The sequence below is a fragment of the Monodon monoceros genome, unplaced genomic scaffold, assembly GCF_005190385.1.
Source record: "Monodon monoceros isolate NGI ecotype Baffin Bay Population unplaced genomic scaffold, NGI_Narwhal_1 Super_Scaffold_3, whole genome shotgun sequence".
NCBI classification, from domain to species: domain Eukaryota; kingdom Metazoa; phylum Chordata; class Mammalia; order Artiodactyla; family Monodontidae; genus Monodon; species Monodon monoceros.
The window spans coordinates 497147-522600 of NW_021703780.1; the positions used below are offsets into that span (position 1 = coordinate 497147).

Here is a 25454-nt window from a genome sequence, read left to right on the forward strand (position 1 = left end):
TATATTTGAGTACATATAGTAATGGAACATTTTAAATTCTGTAGAAAGATTTGTGATTATCCTTTAAGAATGGTTTACTTAACCCTTTAATGGACAGCAACAAGAACTTTTGGTCAGTCAAATTTCTTAGTAAAATTATTTTAATGATTTAGATGTAAATATTTCTAAGGAACAGTTTGAGACTGTGACTGTATGTCATTTGTAACTTCAGCCATCTGTTGAGCTTGCACACATGATGCATTCTAGCAAAAGATATTGATACTTTCCATATCATTTAAGATCGCAGTGGTTGTGCCATGGGAATTAAAAGGCGAAATGAAAATATGAAGACCTTTAAAATACACAGTGAGCAGATAGTTTGGATTAACTAGATACAGAAAATATAGCATTCTTTTTCATAAGAAAGTTGGATAGAGGAAACCATATTTTCCATATTCTTATTTCCAAAAGATTTTCTAATATGATAACAAGTGAAAAGAGAGGTTTTTCTACTGAAAGAGCTGTCCTAACTCTTTTGCTTAGCCACACTTGCATAGGTATTTTCAATTTCTTTGTCTTCAGGACACGTGTGGGTAAATTCTTCACGGGCATAGGCATTGTGGAGATAGCGCCAGACTCCTGAGAATTCTCCTGGAATGTCGAAATCACGGTATTTCTTTGCAGCAACCTAGGGTTTTGGAAAAAAAGAGGAAAAAGCAATTGGTAGTGAGGGGCATCAGTAAAATGCCTAGTGTGTAAAAACATATGTCAAAAATTAGGATCATTGAGGACGTGTTACCTACACAAAAAGTACTACAAAATAAACTTAAAGAATCTTGGATTTATTATTTTAATGTTTTGTCTACAAATGTAGACAAAACTCCATGCTTGTAATCATTTTTATTATATTTATGGTGTATTTAATTATGAATGTTTAGAAGAAGGAAGCACAGAAAAAGAGCACAGATCTTTTCACTGTTTAGGGTTCGACAGTGTCTTACTTCTTTATGTATTCTTTGTGTCTGGCATAGGACCTGAGATAAAATAAGGTCTGTTCAATAAAAACTTGTTAAATGGACGATTAGTTAATAATAATAATAATATTAATAGCTCACTTTATTATCACTTGTTATGATCCAGACACTTTTCTAATATTCCATATGCCTTAATTTAATTTTCTCAACAGTTCTGTGAAATGGGTACTATTACCCTTGTTTTATAGACAAGACAGTGGAAAACACCTTCTGATTTAGGAAGAAAGAAACAAGAAGTTTTTATGTTTCCCAGAGAAGATCATTATGGATTTTTCCTCTGAGGAGAAAAAGGAGACATACCCTATGCATAATGATGATGACAAAGCCCTCATATAAAAACTCACACTGAATGGTCACTGTGCTTCCTGTTGGCAACTCCCAAACTCCTCTCAATCATTCAGCCTGCCCTATGAAGACTTACTTTAATAATGTTCAGTTTGGGTAACAAACTGCAGTCAGCCAGTGTCAGCTGATCCCCATCCAAGAACAATCTTCTGGAAACTGTGAGTTCCTCAGCACTGTCTGGATCAATTTCATCTAGAAGTGGGGTGTTCAAGTAGTCATCCAGACGCTTAAATTCTTTGAGCAGAGATTTTTCAAAATCTGAGGCAATGAAGTCAAAGGGTTACTTATAAATGTGCAGTCTTCATGACTAAATACATTCCCAATATGCTTTTCACACATTTAGACATCTCTATATACTTAACTAGAATGCTCAACTACCCACTGATAAGACAGAATCAGATGTTTAATCAAATGGTGAGTAGACATATTTTTGGACTCTTCTTGAGGAGGTAAATTGGGAGGAGAGTCAAAGAAAAAGAAAGGTAATATATATTATCACTCAAGAAGAGTCAGAAAGTGGAATCAGAGACTAATAGCTCTCATGATTCAGAGAATAGTAAACCTATTCGAGAGTGTTTGTGAGAAATGGTAGGTGCTATGGTTTAAGAAACCTTAAAGGTACACAAGACTGAGAAAGTTGGGGGGGTTAAGAAATACAGTCCAGCAGTTAGTTCACCCCTGGCATGTCAATGTTCTAATAGAGCTAAGTTGGTGATTCCTATATTGAATATTAGATTCTAAATCCAATAAAACTTCATGCAAGGAATTTCAGAAGAGAGAACAGAGAGTGAGATGAAGAGTATTCCCCAATATATACTATATATTCAGGAAAGTCCTATTTTAGTTGAGTCAGAATATGAGAGTGAGCATGTGAGTGAGAAAAACGAAAAGACTTAAAGAAAGGTATCTTACTCTTATTTGCCTCCTTTTGTGCGTTCTTAATGTATGCAGAAAACTTGGCAAAGAGGTTACAGCCCACATCAAAAGACTCCTTGTTCTTGGGACTCAGGTGAGGATACCTTAAAAAGAAACATCACCGCACATAACATTCACCCATAACAAGACGTAGACCTGGTGTCTTTGTTGCACTCTACTGAGAGAAGTTTTGGAAAATTGTGCTGGAAACTGAAGGTGCTGAGAAACCTTTCATTGGAAATATGTTTTTTTTCCCACTCTGAGAATACTTTAGCTTCTGAAGTTCACAGGGAAACCAGCTGTTTGGAATTCAAAGCTCATTTATCTATAGAAACAATGTTTCAAATGGCTGTTGGGTCCCCATACTTGCTCCTAAAAGCCTGTTTGGAAGAAGATATGGTGGTAATACATTTTCAAAGATAAGTAGTAGGAAAAAACATGGCTTCAAATAACAAAATACATAAAAGAATAAAGAGGATGGAGAGGATGGGGGAAAAGTAGCCAAGATGTCCTCCTCTTAGTAATACAAAGTTAATTTAGCATAATAAATTAATGTAATAATGTAATTTACCACATTCACAAATTAAATAAGGAAAACCGTATGATCATGAATAGATGCCCCAAAAGTGTTCAGTGAAAATCAATTCCTATTCATAAAACCCCACACTAGCAACTAGAAATGGTTGAGCCAAACACTTAGCCATCTTCTTTGATCCCTCTTTCTCTCCATGCCCACATTTGATCCATTAGCAACTCCAGCCAGACTACCTTTCAAAATGTATCCAGAATCTGTCCACTACTCACCACCTCCACTGCTCCCTGCCTGGTCCAAAGCCTATATTACTGCAACACTTTTTGATTATCCCCCCTCTCCCATGCTTATCCCTCACACTCCCAGGATATTCTCCACCAGCTGCCAGAGCAGTCATGTTAAAACTTAAGTCATATCATGTCTCTTTCCTACTCATTACCTTGCAATGTCTCCATATCATTCAGACTCAGAGCCCAAGTCTTCACAGTGGTCTACAAGGGCCAGTGTGATCTGACCCAAGCTTACCTTCTGCTCTCATCTCTTCCTACTCTCTTCCTTACTTCACTTCACACTGACCTCCTTGCTCTTCTTCAAATAGGCCTGACAAGCTCCCACCCCAGGTCCTTTTCAGTTGGTCTGCCCCTAAATAAAGTGCTTTCCCTCATTTATGCACATGGCCCTCTCCCCCTCTTCTTTCAGGTATTTTAATCTGATATATCCTCCTAAGTGAGGACTTTCTCTGGCCACCTTGTCGGACATTGCAACCTTTCCCCTGGCCCTAACACTCACTACTTCCCTCCCTTGCTTTACTTTTTCTTAGTATTTATCATCATCTAAAATAGTTTATATTTTGCTTTTTATCTTGCTTATTTGCTGTCTTCCTTAACTAAAATGTAAGCTGTGCTAGGGCAGAGAGCTTTTGCCCATTTTATTCACTGATGTGTCCCAAGTGCCTAGAATAGTACCTGACACTTATTAAGTATTCAGTAAATATTTGTTAAATGAATTTATTAATTTCTTTAACTTGGTCAAAAGTATCCATCAAAAATTTTCAGCAAGCATCATTTTAAATGGTGAAATGTTAGCACTATTTCCTTTAAAATCAGTAAAGGATGAAGATAATCATGATCACTACTGCACTTCAACATTGTGCTGAATGTACTGATCAGTAAGACAAGAAAAAACATCATTCTAAATGGTGACTCTACAGTTTTTACATTAAGTTTAGGAACAAGACAGAAATGCCTACAATTACTATTATAGTTGACATTTTTTTGAGGATTTAGCAAGTGGAGGAAGACAACAACATAAAGCAATCAGTATAATTATTGTAAGAGAAGTAACAATATAATTGTATACTTAGAAAAACCAAGAAAGTATAGAAAAACAATTACTAGAATTAATGAGCTATTTTGGTAAGATGGCTAAATACAAATCAAACATTAAAGAAATAGCTTTTCTATGTTAGCAATAACCAGAATGAAATGGATATTAGTAGCATATTCCACTTACAATAGTGACAGAAGTATAAAATATTTAGAAATAATTTAATGCAAAAGGTATAGAATCAATATAAAAACAAAACACTACAAAATCTCATCAAAGAACATAAAACAGACATTTAGGTTCATAACCTAAGTGTCCATCAGTGGATGAATAAAGAAGATGTGGTTTTACACACACACACACACACACACAAAATGGAATATTAGCCATGAGAAAGAAGGAAATCCTGCCATTTGTGCCAACATGAATGGATCTTGAGAGCACTATAGTAAGTGAAGTCGGACAGAGAAAGACAAATACTGTATGAATCACTTATATGTACACTCTAAAAAAGCCAAACTCATAAATATAGAGAGTAGAATGCTGGGGGCTGGAGGAATTGGGGAGATGTTATTTAAGAGTAAAAACTTTCAACTAGTAAATAAATCCAAGAAGTCGAATCCACTGCATAGTGATTATAGTCAACAATACTATATTATAAACTTCAAAGTTGCTAATAGACTAGATCTTAACCATTATCACGACTAAAAATAAATGATAATTATGTGATGGAATAGAGGTGTTAGCTGATGCTATGGTGGTGATCATTTTGCACTATATAAATGTATCGAATCAATTTGTTGTATACCTTAAACTTGCACAATGTTATATGACAATTATACCTCAATATTTTTTTTTTTCGGTACGCGGGCCTCTCACTGTTGTGGCCTCTCCCGTTGCGGAGCACAGGCTCCGGACGCGCAGGCTCAGCAGCCATGGCTCACGGGCCCAGCCACTCCGCGGCACGTGGGATCTTCCTGGACCGGGGTGCAAACCCATGTCCCCTGCATCAGCAGGCGGACTCTCAACCACTGTGCCACCAGGGAAGCCCTATACCTCGATTTTTAAAAAAGAACATAAGATGATACCCAAACAAATACTCAAATCATGTCCTCTGATGGGAAGAAGTCACATAATAAAAATGAAATTTGTATAAATAGTAATACAAATTAAATGTAATTTCAATTAAAACCCAATAGTATTTTTTAAATTGAGGTAAAATTCACATAACATGAAACTCACCATTTAAACCATTTTAAAGTGTACAATTCATTGAGATTTTTAGTACATTCACAGTGTTGTGCACCCATCACCCCTATCTAGTTCCATAACATTTTCATCACTCAAAAAGGAAGCTGTGTTCCCATTAAGCAGTTACTCCCCATTCACTCCTAGAATCACTAATCTTTCTGTCTCTATGGACTTGTTTGTACTGGACATTTCATGTAAATGGAATCATAAAATGCATGGCCTTTTGTGTTTGGCTTCTTTCACTTAGTATAATGCTTCAAGGCTCATCCTTATTCTAGTATGTATCAGCACTTCATTCCTTTTTATGGATGAATAATATTTCATTGTATGGATATACCACATTTTGTTTATCTGGTAATCAGTTGATGGACATTTGTGTTGTTTTCAGCTTTTATCTAGTGTGAATACTGTTGCTATGAACATTTGTGCACGTGTTTCTGTTTGAATATGTATTAGAACTAAGAAATGAATACACCAAAGTTGCAGGATACATGATTAATATACAGAAATCTGTTGCTTTTCTATACTCTAATAAAGAACTATTAGAAAGAGAAATTAAGGAAACAATCCAACTTACAAGTATGTCAAAAAGAATAAAATACCTCAGAAAAAATTAACCAAGGAGGTGAAACACCTATACTCTAAAAACTATAAACATTGATGAGGGAATTTGAAAATGATACAAAGAAATGGAAAAACATCTTGTGTTCTTGGATTGGAAGAATTACTATTGTTAAAATGTCCACACTACCCAAGCAATCTACAGTTTTAATGCAATCCCTATCAAAATACCCTGACATTTTCCACAGAACTAAGAACAAATAATCCTAAAATTTATATGGAACCACAAAAGACCCCCAAATACCAAAACAATCTTGAGAAAGAAAAGAACAAAGCTGGAGGTATCACAGTCTCTGACATCAGACTATACTACAAAGCTACAGTAATCAAAACAGTGTGGTACTGGAACAAAAACAGACATAAATCAGTGGAATAGAATAGAGAACCAAGAAATAAACCCACACACATATGGTCAAATAATCTACAACAAAGGAGACAAAAATATACAATAGAGAAAAGACAGTGTCTTCAATAAGTGGTCACAAAGAAAGAAAACTACAGGCCAATGTCACTGATGAACATAGATGCAAAAATCCTCAATAAAATACTAGCAAACAGAATCCAACAGCACATTAAAAGGATCATACACCATGATCAAGTAGGGTTTATCCCAGGAATGCAAGGATTCTTCAATACACACAAATCAATCAACGTGATACACCATATTAACAAATTGAAGAAGAAAAACCATATGATCACCTCAATAGATGCAGAGAAAGCTTTTGACAAAATTCAATACCCATTTATGATAAAAAACCCTCCAGAAAGTAGACATAGAGGGAAATTATCTCAACATGATAAAGGCCATATATGACAAACCTACAGCTAACATCATCCTCAATGGTGAAAGACTGAAACCATTTCCACTAAGATCACGAACAAGACAAGGTTGCCCACTCTCACCACTATTATTCAACATAGTTTTGGAAGTCTTAGCCACAGCAATCAGAGAAGAAAAAGAAATAAAAGGAATCCAAATCAGAAAAGAAGAAGTAAAGCTGTCACTGTTTGCAGATGACAAGATACTATACATAGAGAATCCTAAAGATGCTACCAGAAAACTACTAGAGCTAATCAACAAATTTGGTAAAGTAGCAGGATACAAAATTAATGCACAGAAATCTCTGGCATTCCTATACACTAATGTTGAAAAATCTGAAATTGAAATCAAGAAAACACTCCCATTTACCATTGCAACAAAAAGAATAAAATACCTAGGAATAAACCTACCTAAGGAGACAAAAGACCTGTATGCAGAAAATTATAAGACACTGATGAAAGAAATTAAAGATGATACAAATAGATGCAGAGATATACCATGTTCTTGGATTGGAAGAATCAATATTGTGAAAATGACTATACTACCCAAAGCAATCTACAGATTCAATGCAATCCCTATCAAATTACCAATGGCATTTTTTTACAGAACTAGAACAAATCATCTTAAAATTTGTATGGAGACACAAAAGACTCCGAATAGCCAAAGCAGTCCTAAGGGAAAAAAACGGAGCTGGAGTAATCAGACTCCCTGACTTCAGACTACACTACAAAGCTACAGTAATCAAGGCAATATGGTACTGGCATAAAAACAGAAACATAGATCAATGGAACAAGATAGAAAGCCCAGAGGTAAACCCACGCACCTATGGTCAACTAATCTATGACAAAGGATGCAAAGATACACAATGGAGAAAAGACAGTCTCTTCAATAAGTGGTGCTGGGAAACTGGACAGCTATATGTAAAAGAATGAAATTAGAACACTCCCTGACAGCATACACAACAATAAACTCAAAATGCATTAGAGACCTAAATGTAAGACCAGACACTATAAAACTCTTAGAGGAAAATATAGGAAGAACACTCTTTGACATAAATCACGGCAAGATCTTTTTGGATCCACCTCCTAGAGTAATGGAAATAAAAACAAAAATAAACAAATGGGACCTAAGGAAACTTCAAAGCTTTTGCACAGCAAATGAAACCATAAACAAGACGAAAAGACAACCCTCAGAATGGGAGAAAATATTTGCAAACGAATCAATGGACAAAGGATTAATCTCCAAAATATATAAACAGCTCATGCAGCTCAATATTAAAGAAACAAACAACCGAATCCAAAAATGGGCAGAAGACCTAAATAGACATTTCTCCAAAGAAGACATACAGATGGCCAAGAAGCACATGAAAAGCTGCTCAACATCACTAATTATTAGAGAAACGCAAATCAAAACTACAATGAGGTATCGCCTCACACCAGTTAGAATGGGCATCATCAGAAAATATACAAACAACAAATGCTGGAGAGGGTGTGGACAAAAGGGAACCCTCTTGCACTGTTGGTGGGAATGTAAATTGATACAGCCACTATGGAGAACAGTATGGAGGTTCCTTAAAAAACTAAAAATAGATTTACCATATGATCCAGCAATCCAACTACTGGGCATCTACCCAGAGAAAACCATAATTCCAAAAGATACATGCACCCCAATGTTCATTGAAGCACTACTTACAATAGCCAGGTCATGGAAGCAACCTAAATGCCCATCAACAGATGAATGGATAAAGAAGTTGTGGTACATATATACAATGGAATATTACTCAGCCATAAAAAGGAACAAAACTGAGTCATTTGTTGAGACGTGGATGGATCTAGAGACTGTCATACAGAGTGAAGTAAGTCAGAAAGAGAAAAAGAAATATCGTATAGTAATGCATGTTTGTGGAACCTAGAAAAATGGTACAGATGAACCAGTTTGCAGGGCAGAAGTTGAGACACAGATGTAGAGAACAAACATATGGACACCAAGGGGGGAAAACCGTGGTGGGGTAGGGATGGTGGTGTGCCGAATTGGGCGATTGGGATTGACATGTATACACTGATGTGTATAAAATTGATGGCTGATAAGAACCTGCAGTGCAAAAAAAACCGAACAAACAAACAAACAAAACAACTAATACTAAACTTCCTTTGGGTTATTTGTATGGAAATATGTTAATATAAATATTTTAGACATTTCATGAAATTTCTAAAAATCTTATATGTTCTGGTATAATGTTATAGGTCATAATTCTAGTTATGACTTTAAAATGTATATCTCAGAAATAATTAAATGTCCTTGTCAATTGAATTATTATGAACTTTCATCAAATCTTTTTTTTTTTTTTTTTTTGTGGTATGTGGGCCTCTCACTGTTGTGGCCTCTCCCGTTGTGGAGCACAGGCTCTGGATGTGCAGGCTCAGCGGCCATGGCTCATGGGCCCAGCCGCTCCGTGGCATGTGGGATCTTTCCAGACTGGTGCACGAACCCGTGTCCCCTGCATCAGGAGGCAGACTCTCAACCACTGCGCCACCAGGGAAGTCCATCATCAAATCTTTAACTGTGGTAATTTTTAAGTCTTTTGTCATTTGCAGACAGTTCTGGGTGTACTCTCTGTAAATGCAGAAATGTTCCTATAAAAGGGTTTCATCTTCAAGGCATTCATGGAAAAGACTCTGACAAGTACAGATTTCTGGTAACTGACTATACTGCTGAACTGAATGAATAAGCATTTTCAGAACTCTAATGGAAAACTAATGAATTCATAAAAGTGGTAACAAAAGATCAAGATAAAAAAATTAATTCCATGGGACTGAGTGAACTGATGAGGATGATTATAATTTTTGTGACTTTCTGTTTGAATTAAAAAAAATCCCACAAGGACTCAGAGGCAAGAAATATAACAATCAATTTTCACTGCAAAGTAAAGGAGTTGTTACAGTGGAGGATTACTGGACTGAATGTCAATATTATGACATAGTATGAGTGTGTTTTGTGTTTGGTAATTGCAATCATTGCTGTGGTCATCCATTTACAATGCTTGGTGTCAGTTTATTTATCGCTTGTAAAAATAAAATACAGTGTGTGTGTGTGTGTGTGTGTGAAAAAAATGGGCATTGTGGTTTTGATTTTCATTTCTATAATGACTAATGACATTAAGTATCTTTGCAAGTACTTATTAGCCACTTGTATATATTCTCTGGAGAATTGTCTACTCAAATCCTCTTTCCATTTTAAAATTAGGTTGTTTCCTTTCTGTTATTGAGTTGTAAGAGTTCTTTTATATATTTTGGATACTAGTCACATACAAGGGAACCGCCATAAGGCTATCAGCTTATTTTTCTGCAGAAACTTTGCAGGCCAGAAGGGAGTGACATGATATATTTAAAGTTCTGAAAGGGAAAATCTACAACCTAGGATACTCTACCCAGCAAACTTATCATTCAGAATTGAAGGAGAGGTAAAGAACTTCTCAGACAAGAAAAAACTAAAAAAGCTCATCAATACTAAACCAACCCTAAAAGAAGTGTTAAAGCGTCTTCTCTAAGTGGAAAAAAATATTCTTTTTCTCTTGCTGCCTTTAGAATTCTCTCTTTATCTTTAAATTTTGCCATTTTAACTATGATATGTGTTGGTGTGGGTCTCTTTGGGTTTATCTTGTTTGGGAGTCTCTGTGCTTCCTGTACCTGGAAATCTTTTTCCTTCATCAGCTTTAGGAAATTTTCAGCCATGATTTCATCAAATACCTTTCTATCCCTTTCTCTCTTTTCTCCTTTGGGGATCCCTATAATGTGAATATTAGTACACTTGATGTTGTCTCAGAGGTCTCTTAAACGTTCCTCATTTAAAAAAAAATTCTTTCTACTGTTCTGATTGGGTTATTTCCATTATTCTATCTTCCAGATCATCTAACTTTTCTATTTTCTATTTTCTTCTTTTGCTGTATGTGCTTTTGGTGTTATATCTAAGAATCCATTGCCGAATACAAGGTCTTGAAGATTTACCTCTATATTTTCTTCTAAAAGTTTTATAGTTTTAATCCACACATTAGGTCTGATATATTTTAAGTTGATTTTGGTATATGATGTGAGGTAAGGGTATAACTTTATTCTTTGGCATGCCAATGTGAATATCTAGCTGTCCCAGCACCACTTGTTGGAGAGACTATTCTTTCGCCATTGAATGGTTTTGGCACTCTTGAAAATGAATTGACCACAGATGTATGGGTTTATTTTTGGACTTTCAATTCTATTCCAATGGTATATTATTATGCAAGTACTGATTGTTTTGATTACTGTAGCTGTGTAGTAAGTTTTGAAATCAGGAAGCATGAGTCCTCCAATTTTTTGTCTTTATCAAAGACTATTTTAGCTATTTGTGATCTCTTGCAATTCCATATGAATTTGAGGATTGGCTTTTTCATTTCTGTAAAAACACCATTGGAATTTTGGTTGGTATTGCATTGAATTAATAGATCACTTTGGGGAATATTTCTACATTAATATATTAGGTCTTCTAATCCATGAACATGGGATATTTGTATAGGTTGAATTGTGTCCCCCCAAAAAGGTATGTTGAAGTCATAAACTCCAATACTTCATAATGTAACCTTATTTTGAAATAGGATTGTTACAGCTGTAATAGTTAAGATGAGGCCATATGGAGTAAGGTGGGCCCATTAATCCAATATGACTGGTGTCCTTAAAAAAGAACACTTTATGAAGAGACAGAGACACAGGGAGAATGCTATGTGAAGATGGAGGGTTGGAGTTATGTATATATAAGGTAATGATTGCTGGAAAACCATGAGAAGCTAGGAGGTTATTTTAGCAATTGTTTGTAGTCTTCATGTACAAGTCTTTCTCTTCCTTGGTTAAATTTATTTCTAAGTAGTTTATTATTTTTGATGCTACTGAAAATGGAATTGTTTTCCTAATTTACTTTTTGGATGATTCATTGACAGTATATAGAAATAAAATTATTTATTGTATTTTGATCTGTATCTTGCAACTGTGCTGAATTTTTATTAGTTCTAATAGTATTTCAGTGGACTTTAAAGGATTTTCTACATAAAACATCATATCTGTCAATATCATTTTACTTTTTCCTTTCCAATTTGGATGACTTTTATTTCTTTTTCTTGCATAATTGCTCTGGCTAGAACTTTCAGTACAATGTTGAATAGAAGTGGCAAAAATGGCATATTTGTCTTGTTTCTGATCTTAGGGAGAAAGTTTTCAATCCTTTACTTTTAAGTATGATGTTATCCATGGGTTTTTCATAGATTCCCTTTATCAGGTTAAGGAAGCTCCCTTTTAGTCCTAGTTTGTTGAGTATTATCATAACATGGTGTTGGATTTTGTCAAATGCTTTTTCTGTGTCAACTGAGATGATCATGTGTGTTATTTTTCCTTTACTGGTGCTCTTTTATTTCTTATATGATTTTGAATTACTTTCTAATGGCCTCTCATTTCTGCCTGAAGGACTTCTGATAGCATTTCTTGCAGAGCAGGCCTACTAGCAACAAAATCCCTCAGTTTTCGTTCATGTGGAATGTCTTAAGTTCTCTTTCATTTTTGAAGGATATTTTTGCCAGATATTGAATTCTTGGTTGATATTTTCTCTCTCAGCACTTTAAATATATATATCATCTCTCTGCCTTCTGGCCTCCATGATTTCTGATGAAACTTATCTGTTAATCTTATTGAGAATCCCCTCTACATTATGAGTCATTTATTTCTTGATGCTTTCAAGATTATGTCTTTGGCTTTGGCTTTAGATAATTTTATAATAATGTATCTTGGTGTTGATCTCTTTGAGTTTATTCCACTTGGAGTTTGTTGACCTTCTTGGATTTATAGGTTTGTGTCTTTCATTAAACTTGGGAAGTCTTCAGCCATTGTTTCCTCAGATATTCTTTCTGCCTCTTTCTCTCTGCCATCTCTTCCCTATCATGTGTATCTTTGTACATTTTATGGTATCCAACAGGTCTGTTAGGCTCTGTTAATTTTTTTCCTTTTCCTTAGACTGGATACTCTCAATTAACTTATGCTCAGTTTTGCAGATTCTTTCTTCTGTCTGTTCAAATCTGCTGTTGAACCCTCTAGTGAATTGTTCATTTTAGTTATTGTACTTTTCAACTCCAGAATGTCTATTTGATTCCTTTTTATTATTTATATTTTTTATTGATATTCTCTCTTTATTGAGACATTGTTTTCTTGATTTCCTTTAATTCTTTGTCCATGGTTTTCTTTAGCTACCTAAACATATTTAAGACAGTTGATTTAAAGTCTTTGTCTATTAAATCAGGGTCTGGGTTTCCTCAGGGACAATTTCTATTAATTTCTTTTTTTCTGTGAATGGGCCACACATTCTTGTTTTTTTTTTTTAAGAAGATGTTGGGGGTAGGAGTTTATTAATTAATTTATTTATTTTTGCTGTGTTGGGTCTTTGTTTCTGTGCGAGGGCTATCTCTAGTTGTGGCAAGCGGGGGCCACTCTTCATCGTGGTGCGTGGGCCTCTCACTATTGCAGCCTCTCTTGTTGCAGAGCACAGGCTCCAGACGCACAGGCTCTGTAGTTGTGGCTCATGGGTCTAGTTGCTCCGCGGCATGTGGGATCCTCCCAGACCAGGGCTCGAACCCGTGTCCCCTGAATTAGCAGGCAGATTCTCAACCACTGTGCCCCCAGGGAAGCCCCTTGGGTTTTTTTTTGACATACCTTATATATATATTTTGAAAACAGGACACTTTAATATTATAATGTGGAAACTCTGGAAAACAGATTCTTCCCTTCACTTCCAACAAATAGGGTTTGTTGTTGCTTTTTTTGGGTGTTGTTGTTTATTTGTTTAGTGAATTTTCTGAAGTATTTTTGTAAAGTCTGTTCTTTCTTGTGTGTGGCCACTGAAATCTTTTTCTCATTATCTTTGGTCAGTTATTGATTTGACAGAGATTTCCTTAAACTCCTGGAAGCAAAACAAACAAAGATACAAACAAACAAACAACAAACCAAGGGATAAAAAGCTCTCCTGGTGTTTGTAAGCTGGCTCTGTGTTTGGGTACTCCTTCAATGCTTAGGTATGCAGTTTATAATTCTGCCTTAGCCTTCACTTTCTACTTGTGTGGTGCCTGAATTTAGCCAGAAGTGAAAGCTTAAAGTCTTCTCAGGTTGTTTTTTCTGCGCATAGGTCGAGACTTGGGCATGTGCTTGGACTTCTAGATTCCCTAGAATACATTAATTTAAAGCCCTTATTCCACTATCTCCCAAGTGTCTCAGCCTCTTTATTTTTTAAAAAATAAATTTATTTATTTATTTTTGGCTGCGTTGGGTCTTCATTTCTGCACGCAGGCTTTCTCTAGTTGCAGCAAGCGGGGGCTACTCTTCATTGCGGTGCGTGGGGTTCTCATTGTAGTGGCTTCTCTTGTTGTGGAGCATGGGCTCTAGGTGCGTGGACTTCAGTAGTTGTGGCTCGTGAGCTCAGTAGTTTTGGCACGTGGGCTCAGTAGTTGTGGCACATGGGCTTATTTGCTCCATGGCATGTGGGATCTTCCTGGACCAGGGCTTGAACCTGTGGCCCCTACATTGGCAGGCAGATTCTTAACCACTGCACCACCAGGGAAGTCCCATCTCAGCCTCTTTTTTTTGCAGACTTTTCAGTTTGTCTATTGCTTTCTCCAAGTTTTATTCCTTGTCCCATGTGGCAGTGGCTAATACATTTGCTTCTAAACGCCTTCCATTAGTGCCAACAGGGAAGCTGCCTCAGCCCTGAGGAAGCTCCAAAGTAGGTGAAAAAAAAGGCAAACCCTTGAGTCAATCCCTCGAGGTGCCACCAGGTCAAACCACACAACCACAGTTATTTGAGAATAAGGTCCATATCCTGTCCTCTGGTACAAGCAACCTGTTTCTGCAATGTGGACTGCTCTCTTTAAGGCTTCTAAAGAACTGAGTAGTTGAGGATGGTAACAGGGTAACCTAAAATGCCACAGGGCTCTCTTACTGAAATTTTGCTTCTTTATTCTTCATTAAGAAACCCCAGGCTGCTTGTAAATTTTTGGTTAGATTCCAGAGTTCTGGCAAAGTTGATTCTGACAGCTTTTGCTGGGCTATTAATTGTTATTATGGAGGGATGACATTTTGGAGTTCCCTACTCCACCATTTTCATTGATGTGGGTACCTAACACGTTTTAAAATTTTAGATGAAACAAAGATTATATGGAAGAGCTCTTGTATTCAGCAATGTGGCAGACTAAATAACCACTCTGGAGGACCTTGTCAAAAGAAAGTTCATTTTAGCATTGTTTGTAACACCAAAACTTGGAAAATATCTTCCAGCTGTTTTCTCCAACAATGGTAACTATTATGAACCAGGGATTTTTATGTGTTATCCTATATTTCCTTTTAAAAATGGAAGATTTTATTCCAGTTATCCAATTCCTGCTCCACCACTGACTATTGCGTGTGTCAAGCAGAAGGTGGAAAGAACTTGTCTTTTAATTTATTTGACTGTTCGACCATTAATATCTAAGAGAGATGTTGCACATCACTCAAAGATCCTGGACTTTGAACTGGATGCAGTAACTGTAGGGGACTTGGGAGTTATCTCTCTTGGGAGTAAGTGTGTTCCATGTATGGGAATAAGGATACACACATTTATTTGGATGGTCAGAGGGGCAGAATATGGAAGATAACACAGTTATGTACCACGTTCTCCCTCTCTCTCTCTCCCTCTCTCTCTGTCTCTCATTAACTGAATCTTATTTTATTAGGGATGGCAATAAACATGGATGAAAACTATGTTTCCTAGCTTCCCTTTGTATTTAGGTATGACTGTGAATTACTTCTGAATAATGAGATGTTAATGGAAATTGTTGAATGTGGCTTCTGTGAAAGCTCCTTAAAGCTGACTTGCATCTTTTGCCCTTTGCCCTTCTCCTTCTTCCTGTGTGGGAGTTAGATCTGTTGCCTGGAATTCCAGCAGACATATTGTCACCGTGAATTAAACTTAAGACTGGAAAACTCACCTGAAGAATGGCAGAGAAGAAATATTAGATAGAGCCTGGGTCGCCAGTGAAATTATGGAGCTGTCATTCTACCCTTACAATGCCTCATTCTTGGTGTCTTATTATGTAAGAAAAATAAAACCCATATTTATCTAAACCACTACTTTTTGGGCCTCTAGTTAGAGTTGAATGCAATCCCTAAATGTTACATAAGCTAAGAGAAAATCAGAAGAATTTGACAAGGTAATTCACAGAACAAAACCAAATGCTCAACCAACATGTGTAAAGATGTTCTAATTCACCTATTATTCAGGGAAATGCAAACTAAAGTATCAGTGAGATATCACTACACCCGTCAGGTTGCCATGAATTTTAAAAGAGTGATAACGCATAGTACTACAGATATGTGGGAAAAGTGTATACTTATACACTGATGGATAAAGCAGTAAAAATTTTAAAAGATATATACCATTTGAATTTTACTCCTGGAAATCTATTCCACGGGAATAAAAACACCAGTACATAAGGACATATGAGCAAGGATGTTATTTATAGCACTGTTTGTAGTGGTAAAAAACTGGAAGGAAAGGGAATTTGTTATTGTGCTTATATGAACATAAAAACGGGTATGGAAAGATAACACAATAGATTTTTTCACTAGTTAACCTTTGGGAGCAAGAAAAGGTTGGAGAGATGGTTTGAGGGGAGGCAGTAGTAGAGGAGGATGGATGAGGAGAAAAGAACAAAATAAGACTCAACACTTGGAGCCGGTGCTTAAAATATAAGAAGCCACCAATAATGGATGAAAGAGACATAGTATAGGTACACAGAAAAGAATCTAAAGTAGTATCCCTAATTTCTTAGGTAGGAAGAATTTTGGACCGATAGAACCTTTTATTTATCATATGTATGTGTAATGATTAAGACGTTATTTTTTAGAGCAGTTTTAAGTTTACAGCCAGACTTCTGACCAGTGAAAACTGTGGGATAATAAATGAGTGATGTTTTAAGACACTGAGTTTGTTGCACAGAAATAAAAAATGAATACAGTAGGCTTATTGTTTCCAGATACTATCCTGGGTGGGCAGAGACATACAGCTGTCATTCAAGTGTAGACAGTGGAGTTATGGCCTCTGGCTAACTGTGAGAGACCTGTTTCTTGGTTTTCTTGTGTTGGGTATGTTCTATCTTCATGCCATCAGTGGTATAATGGACTAGTCCTGACCAGTCCTCATGGACTATACAGTGCTATTACCCCATGCCCTCGCTCCTAACCCACCATAGGTTCCTTCTCTATTTCTAGACTACAGAGAATTTACTTTCTTATTTTAAGCAAGCTATGCATTTTAAAAATAATTTGAAATATTATATTGACTGTCTCTGTGTATTTGAAGTTGAAGGGGGGAAGTTTATGTGTGATAGACATAATATTTCTCAACCTGCAGAGCTAAGAGATCAGACTGAATTAAAGGCTATTTCAAAATTGTAGATCTTCTGAGGGCTCTACAATAAAATAAGTCTGACTTCTGTCAGTATAAATGTCCCCAAACTTCATTATGGATCAGATAACATGGATAAAATTGAATGTGGCCTAAATTTACTTGTCCTTCCTAAATTTCCAAGTCTATCCTTTGCCCATTCCTAATATACTACTTGCATCACATAAAGTTTTAATAGCTTTACATATGTTAAATAAATAATTATGTAGTAAAGTTTTCTAATCATACATGGAGTGATCAGGGGATCTTTGCAAACTTTTCTAGAAAGATAGCAAAAGAGAAGTCTGAAATTGAAAAAGAGTTAGATGTTTAGAAGAATCCTCAATCTGCAATAAATAAGCCAATAAAATAGATTATCTCAAGAACAATAATATCCTGTAAAAATGTTGTACCTTGGAGGAGCCAGTGTGTGCTCTAGGAACTCCTCAATTTTAATGAAGTCTGTTTTCAACTCCTTGTTATATATCAGGAAGGGAGGATTTGTGCCTGGGGCTAAGTCCTTCAGCTCTTCAGGCTTTCTATGATTATTGAAAATAAGCAGAGTTAGGCCTCTGGATAAAGTACACATTATGCAAACACCAACATTGTATTGGTGTCTACTGATTTTAATCCCTAGAATGAAACATGTCCTGATTTGTCTTACCTGGTCATGTCAACAGTAGTCACATTGAATTTAACTCCTTTAAGCCAGAGGATCATAAAAAGGCGTTGGCAAAAGGGACAGTTTCCAATACTCTCCCCATCACTTCCAGCCTATTAAGATAAAGAAAGGCTTCATTCATTCATTTGCTCAATAAGTATGTATTGAGTGCCTGCTGGGAAATAAACTAGTTGATAGAGACAAAGTTGGTAGTCCTTAATCTCATGAATTCTACCATCTGTGGGCAGAGAGAGATAATGAAGCAAATAATTTCATTGTATGTAAAATTACCAGAGTGATGAGTACATAACAACAGAATGCTGACTAAAGACTATGTTCATTTTCCATTTTCATAGATCCTGCCAAATTTCCTTCTTGAAAGGTATATTCAGTATTTTCATTGGAACTTTGATTTCCTTATTCTGTGACTTGTTTGTTCATGACAATTTTATATTTATCTATTAAGGTGATGACCTTTTCCTTATTACTTTGGAAAAATTACTTGTATACTAAAGACACTAACTCTTTTTGATAAAGTTACATGTAATTTTTAAACAATGCCTTATGTAAAATTAAAATTTTACATAAAATCTTATATTGTTTTCCTTTATGAAATCTGGTTTTCCTGATCTGCTTACACAGCTGTTATGTACATCAAGATTGCAAAGAAAAAAAATTACTTTCTTATTTTGTTTTACTATAAAGATGTTCCCTCATGTTTTCTTCTAGTAACTTTACGGTTTCATTTTTGCATTTGTTTCATCTATTTAGAATTTATTTTGGCATAAGGAATGTATTGGGACTCCAGATTTATTATTTTTATTTTATTATTTTACAAATAGTTAATAGTTGTCTTAACACCACTCATTTAAAAATTCATCTTTTGCTCAACATAGCAAATTATTAGAGAAAGGCAAATCAAAACTACAATGAGGTACCACCTCATACTGGTCAGAATGACCATCATTAAAAGTCTACAAATAATAAATGCTGGAGAGGGTGTGGAGAAAAGGGAACCCTCCTACACTGCTGGTGGGAACGTAAATTGGTGCAGTCACTATGGAGAACAGTATGGAGGTTCCTTAAAAAATTTAAACAGAGTTACCATATGATACAGCAATCCTACTCCTGGGCATGTATCCAGACAAAACTATAATTTGAAAATGCACCTGTATGCTCATAGCAGCACTATTTAGAATAGCCAAGACATGGAAGCAACTTAAGTGTCCATTGACAGACGAATGGATTAAGAAGATGTGATATATATATATATATGTATATATATATCCATTATATATATAATGGAATGGTATATATAATATACATATATAATGGAATGGTATATATATAGTATATACCATATATATACATATATGATGGAACACTACTCAGCCATAAAAAATGAAACAATGCCATTTGCAGCAACATGGATTGACCTAGAGATTATCATACTAAGCAAAGTAAGTCAGAAAGAGAAAGACAAATACCATATGATATCACTTATATGTGGAATCTAAAATACGACACAAATGAACATAGCTATGAAACAGAAACAGAGTCACAGACATAGAGAAGAGACTTGTGGTTGCCAAGGGGAAAGAGGGTGGGGGAGGGATGGATTGGGAGTTTGGGATTAGCAGATGCAAACTAGTATGTAGAGAATGGATAAATAACAAGGTCCTACTGTAAAGCATAGGGAACTATATTGAATATCCTGTGATAAACCATAATGGAAAAGAATATGAAAAAGGATGTGTATATATATATATATATATATATATATATATATATATATATATATGTAATTGAATCACTTTGCTGTACAGCAGAAATTAACACAACATTGTAAATCAGAGACACTTCAGTGAAAAATGAGCACAGCTTACTTTATGTAAATTATACCTCAATAAAGTGTATTAAAATGGAAAAGTTCAAAAAGAAGAACAGAAAACCCCTCAAATAAATGATATTATGCAGTGATTGCAGACGTTGCAATAACAAAGGTAAGGGTATAACCATGGAAGGGAGTGCCTGAGAGATTATGAAGAACAAGGTCACTGGAGGACAGAAAGCCAAGGATGTGAGAGGACAGAGTTTTGGAAGGGTCATTTGTGTAGATATTAAAATCACCAAGAATTATGATAGGCATAGTGTTGAAGAGTGTGACAATGATCCAGGAAATAAAATCCTTAAGAAGTAAGGGAAAGTGACCTGGGATTGGGAAGACTACTATAACAAGGAGGGGTAGTGGTTGGTTTAGTCTGATATTATGAGACAACCGAGATATTTCTCTGGATGGGAGAGATAGAATGGTCTGGAAACAAGAATGAGGAGCAAGGACATCTAAAGACATCTACCTCATCGCCACCCTCAGTGGTAATAGAAATGAGGAAGAAAGGGGAGCCTCTCCTTGAGAAGGCTATAGCTGATGTTGTCTCCTGAGGGGAGATCCAAGTTTTAGACACCTCAATCTCAACATGTCCCAAAGTGAATTCTTTCCCTTTTCTTTACTCCACACACTTACCTACTCTTTAGAGTTCCTAATCCTGTGAAGTGCACTGCTATCTACTTTGGATTTGTGAATTGTGTTCCCCCCAAATTAAAATGTTGAATCCCTGTCCCCCAACGTGATGGTAGTTGGAGGTGAGGTGTTTGGGAAGTGATTGGTTTAGATGAGGTCATGAGGGTAGAACCCTTGCGATGGGATTAATGCCCTTATAAGAAGAAACCAGAACTCTCTCTCTTTTTCTTTCTCTCTTTCTTCATCTCCCCCAACAACTATGCATATAAGGTCACAGCAAGAAGGCACCTATCTATAATAAACCAGGAAGAGAGTTCTCACCAGAAACTGACCATACTGACACCTTGATCTTGGACATAATTCTTATTTTTTGGTAAATTTTCCTTTTCCTGGCAGTGAGTACAACAGAGGAAATAATGTTTATTGTTGCTCTTTTGTGGCGTCAGGGAGTGAAGAGGTATGGGAGGAGGCAACCACCTTGGCAGCTGAATTTCTTTTGTAACAGAAGTCAGGCTAAAGATCCAATCATAACTGGGGTTAGTGAATGGAAACTTGATTAGGCAGGAAGAAGAATGAAGTCTGATAATAGATACAGCAGGAAGGGTGGGTTGCCTTTGGCAAAAGGAAAGGCGAAACAGGGAGGTGTGGGGGAAATGTAGCACAATTTTACAGGAAAACTGAATTTTTTTCTGTTTATAATAATGCTGATTTAAAGTGCCACTACACAAAATGTATGAATATACAATGGAAAAAAGACAGGCTCTTCCATAAGTGATGCTGGGAAAACTGGACAGCTACACGTAAAAGAATGAAATTAGAACACTCCCTAACACCATACACAAAAATAAACTCAAAATGGATTAAAGACCTAAATGTAAGGCCAGACACTATAAAACTCTTAGAGGAAAACATAGGCAGAACAGTCTATGACAAAAATCACAGCAAGATCTTTTTGACCCACCACCTGGAGAAATGGATGTGAAAACTACCACGATGTGGTCATTCACCAAAAAAACTTTTTCTCTTTGTGTTTGTGATCTATGTTTCTAAACATGAAAAATAGTAATGGCTGGAACATCTGACATTTATTGAATGTTTGCTATGTTAACAACTACTGTGTCTTAAAAATTTATTTTATTTAATGCTTATAATGAAGATGATCCTGTGAGGTAGGTTCTGTCATTACTCTTGTTTTACAGATGAGGAAATTGAAGTTCAGAGAAGCTGACTTGCTCAAGTACACTCAGCTAGACAAGAGTTGATGACCCATACACTCTTCTCATGTAGCTAATCCAGGACTGTCTACTCCACAATCCACACTCCTTAAACACTGCTTTCTCCCATCTAATAGTTTTATTGGATTTTTTATTAATCAGTCTTTATAATAGTCTTTATGATAGTTCTAAGATAATTTGAAAATAGTCTGAACATTCAGAGAAGAGTATCATCTCTTTTTCTATTTTACATTTATCAATAAAGACAAAAATATTACATTCAGGATTTTGGCCCAAATGTTAGAGTCTATAATGTTATGTACAAATCTATGAAAACTTAATTTTAGACTGGTAGAGAACACAAAAACTCCATTTATCAATGAACAACAAACCAATAAGATAAACTCTGCATTTAGAGAAAACAAAATGTGTTCTTTTAGAAAATCCTTTGTTCTTAGTTCCTGGATATAAATCTTGCCCAAATCATTCAGAGTTGAAAGGCAATGTTTTCACTCACTCCATGGAACACATGGGGGGGGTGTGATATAAATTCTTAATTGTGTCAGGAAAGGACTTACTTTCTTGTAGGGATCCCATCAGTGGCATTGGGAAATTGTGGTAGGGTCCCCAGACATAGCTGGGGAAATTACAGACTCATTTAATCTTTAGAAAGATACCACATTATAAGGGAGATACAACTGGTAAACAGTAGTGCTTTTTAAATTTTCTCATTAACATTTTCACCCCTCTCAGCCCCTATTCCCCCTCTTCTATGAAACTTCTAGAGATCTTTGGAATCCATCTCAAAGCAAAGCAAAACAAAAACCCAGATCAGATGATACTAAAGGTTCTTCCAGAAAATCTGTGGCTTGTATCAATGTCATTAGATAAGCTAACATCTAGAGGATTTCATCTAATGAAATTCTGGGAAATGTTACTAAAAAGTGTGCCAAGTTGAAAACAATGAATTAAAATTATGCACAGCTATTTTAAGGGACTGGAATCTTGACCCTGCCATTTACTAGCTATGTGACCTTATGCAAAGCTACTTAGCTACTTTTTGCTTTAGTTTCTGTAACCATAAAATAGGGTTAATAATAAACCACTTAGCACAGCCCCTGCCATAAGTACTCAATAAATGATTAGGTTTTTAACCTGAAAGTTATTATTTAATTTAACATTTGCTCATCCAACGTGTGATTTCCTAACTTCCCCTGTCTAGATTACCATCCAAATTATGGGAAGTCTATGAAGATAAACACACAGATCAATGCCAACAACTGGTTAGAGGAGTTTGATTGGATTGAATAAACAAGTTTAGACAAAAGAAACTAGTTACCCTATGAAGAGACTTATTACCTCTGGTTTGGAATTGGTAGTTATAAAAAGTCAGTTAGGAAGTTAAGGCTTACTTATGTTGCGTCTGAGCAGTGACATGTTTTGCTAGAATCCAGAGATAGGAGAAGTAGCTCTTATGTCCCACAGTCAAGCAAACACTTACTTGGATTGTTTTGCTATGCAGGAATTCAAGAGTCTCCTATAATTTTGTAAAGGCTGGTTAATTATGTCCTTGATGTATATATGTGACCAGTTGTCAAATATTTTTAAATTATTGTAAAAGTATTACTTTGGCCAACAGATGTTTAACCTAAAATTTGGTAAGCACACCTTATTTTATGCCTTTGTAGGCCATCAAGAGGCGATGTAGTTTTAGAGGCAAGTTACTTAAACCTTATTTCCTTAGCTTACTTACCTAGAAATCATGAGGACAATATTACTAAAGTTTTGAGTACTATTACCACCACTGCTACTGATGATACTACTTTACTACTATTAACCTACCTTCTAAGTTGTTAGGACTAAATGAGATAATATACATAAAGTGTTAGAAAAGGGTTAAGCATGATATAAGAGTTTGTTTTTATTATTTCCATCCTCAATACTTCCAATAGTCAATGAAAATATAGAGAAAAATAGTTAATATAAGCAAGGATTTAGGAAACTATGTAATTTCTACTTGGAATAACCCGTACAAAATTGTTTCTTTTTCTTGATGAGCTAATTTAGAAACACATGTTCCTTTCTCCTGCTTTAGGGGTTTTCCAAAGGGCTTTTCTGAAATGTTAAGACATTAAAAAAAAAAAAGCCAAGGCAAAAAACCTCCTACTCATATAACAGGCACACAGACTCCTGGCTTTTTTCTCCTCTAGTGTCTGTTTGACCCTGCTGTGATGTTCATCCATTGTGGGAGAATTTTTGAAAGCTCTATTTGAACCATGTGTGGGAATGAGGCTCTCAGGCCATTCTTGGCCCTCTCCTCCCCACATTCAGGCCTTCCAAAACATATCTCATAAAACACAGATTATGAGAACTGGAAAGCCCTTAAGGATCATTTTGTCAGGCTCCTTTATTGTACAGATGGAAAAACAAAGAGGGAGGGAGGGATTTGTCCAAGGTTACATAGGAAGTCACTAATAATACAATTTACTTGTTCTAACTACCAGCCAGTCTAGTTGTCTTTCTACCATATCTTCTTGCTTTTTTCAGATGGGGTGTTTTTCTATTGTTATATAAGAGCAGCCAAACACCCAGGTATTCTTCTAGGACTCAGAGTAGGTATAAAATTACAAAATTATTTCCTATCTCTAGCTGAAATGTTGACTTAAAAAAAAAAGCTGAGGTCCAGTGTCAAGGAATAATACATTCTGTATGCTCTCATTATAGCTAGAAAACTTACCTTCACAAAAAGCTCAATTTCAGGGTCTGTTTGACTGCTGGGCCTCGGGTCTGCCATCTTTCTGTTTTTATTGCCAGTTTTCAGCCCCTTGCCTTCTGTGCAGTCCACAGTACTCACAGATTCTTTTCTTCCAGTTTTATCCAAAGGCTTAAATGAAGGTTGTGCTTTAAGAGGAAAGTCCAGCTTGTAATAGTCAGAGCTGGGCTAGTCTCTCTTCAAGAGGTGCAGAAAATTCTAGATGCTTGAGAGTAACTCTTGAATTTGTTCTCTTTCTTCCTCTTGACCTAACATTTGAATCAAGGAGGAGCCGATGGCATGTGTATAAACTGGCTGGCTAGAAGGGTGGGGGAGTTTCCAAAGAGGCTTCAATACTATGAGTCAGCAGAGAGAAACACATACACACAAACACACACATGCAGTTTCGATATATCAAGCAGACCAGATGTTCTCTAGAGCTTCCCTTTGAATCCTGGGCTCCATGCCCAGAAAATGGCCTCTTATGCTGTTCTTGTAACCTGACAGCAGCAAAAATCTCTTCCAGGAAAAGGCCACAAGTGACTCGGGTTTTAGCATTGAAAAGGATGTTTATCTAATGACACTGTCTAAACGTTGGTTTAAAAAGAAGTGGGCTTCCCTGGTGGCACAGTGGTTAAGAATCCGCCTGCAAATGCAGAGGAGACATGGGTTCAAGCCCTGGTCCGGGTCCGGGAAGATCACACATGCCGCGGAGCAACTAAGCCTGTGCACCACAACTACTGAGCCACTTTGAAGCCCAACCCATAGGATGGCAGAAACATTTGCAAATCATATATCTGAGAAAGGTCTATTTTCCAGAACGCATAAAGAAAACTTACAAGTCAACAACAAAAAGATAAGCAACCCAGTTAAACAATGGGCAAAGGACTTGAATAGGCATTCCTCCAAAGCAAATGTACAAATGCCGAAGAGGCACAGGAAAGGATGCTCAACGTATTTAGCCATTAGAGAAATGCAAATCAAAATCACCATGAGATACCAGT

At 36.2% G+C, this 25454-nt stretch overlaps 1 protein-coding gene across 1 annotated transcript; it reads right to left on the minus strand.

The window, feature by feature from the left end:
• Positions 1 to 357: 357 nt before the first annotated feature.
• Positions 358 to 24728, minus strand: CLIC2 (chloride intracellular channel 2). The gene is made up of 6 exons (XM_029241586.1): positions 24436 to 24728; positions 17967 to 18076; positions 17716 to 17841; positions 2271 to 2377; positions 1435 to 1616; positions 358 to 667 (listed from the first exon to the last, which is right to left on the minus strand). The coding sequence occupies exons 1-6, from the start codon at positions 24490 to 24492 to the stop codon at positions 506 to 508; spliced, it is 744 nt and encodes a 247-aa protein (XP_029097419.1). The 5' UTR covers positions 24493 to 24728; the 3' UTR covers positions 358 to 505.
• Between the last annotated feature and the right edge of the window lie 726 nt (positions 24729 to 25454).

Coding starts and splice junctions, on each gene's coding strand:
- CLIC2 (XM_029241586.1), bottom strand. CDS start 24,492: ATGGCAGACCCGAGGCCCAGCAGTCAAACAGACCCTGAAATTGAGCTT. Junction 18,077..24,435: donor AAATTGAGCTTTTTGTGAAG/GTAAGTTTTCTA, acceptor TTATCTTAATAG/GCTGGAAGTGATGGGGAGAG. Junction 2,378..17,715: donor CACACACTGGCTCCTCCAAG/GTACAACATTTT, acceptor TTTCTTTTTAAG/GTATCCTCACCTGAGTCCCA.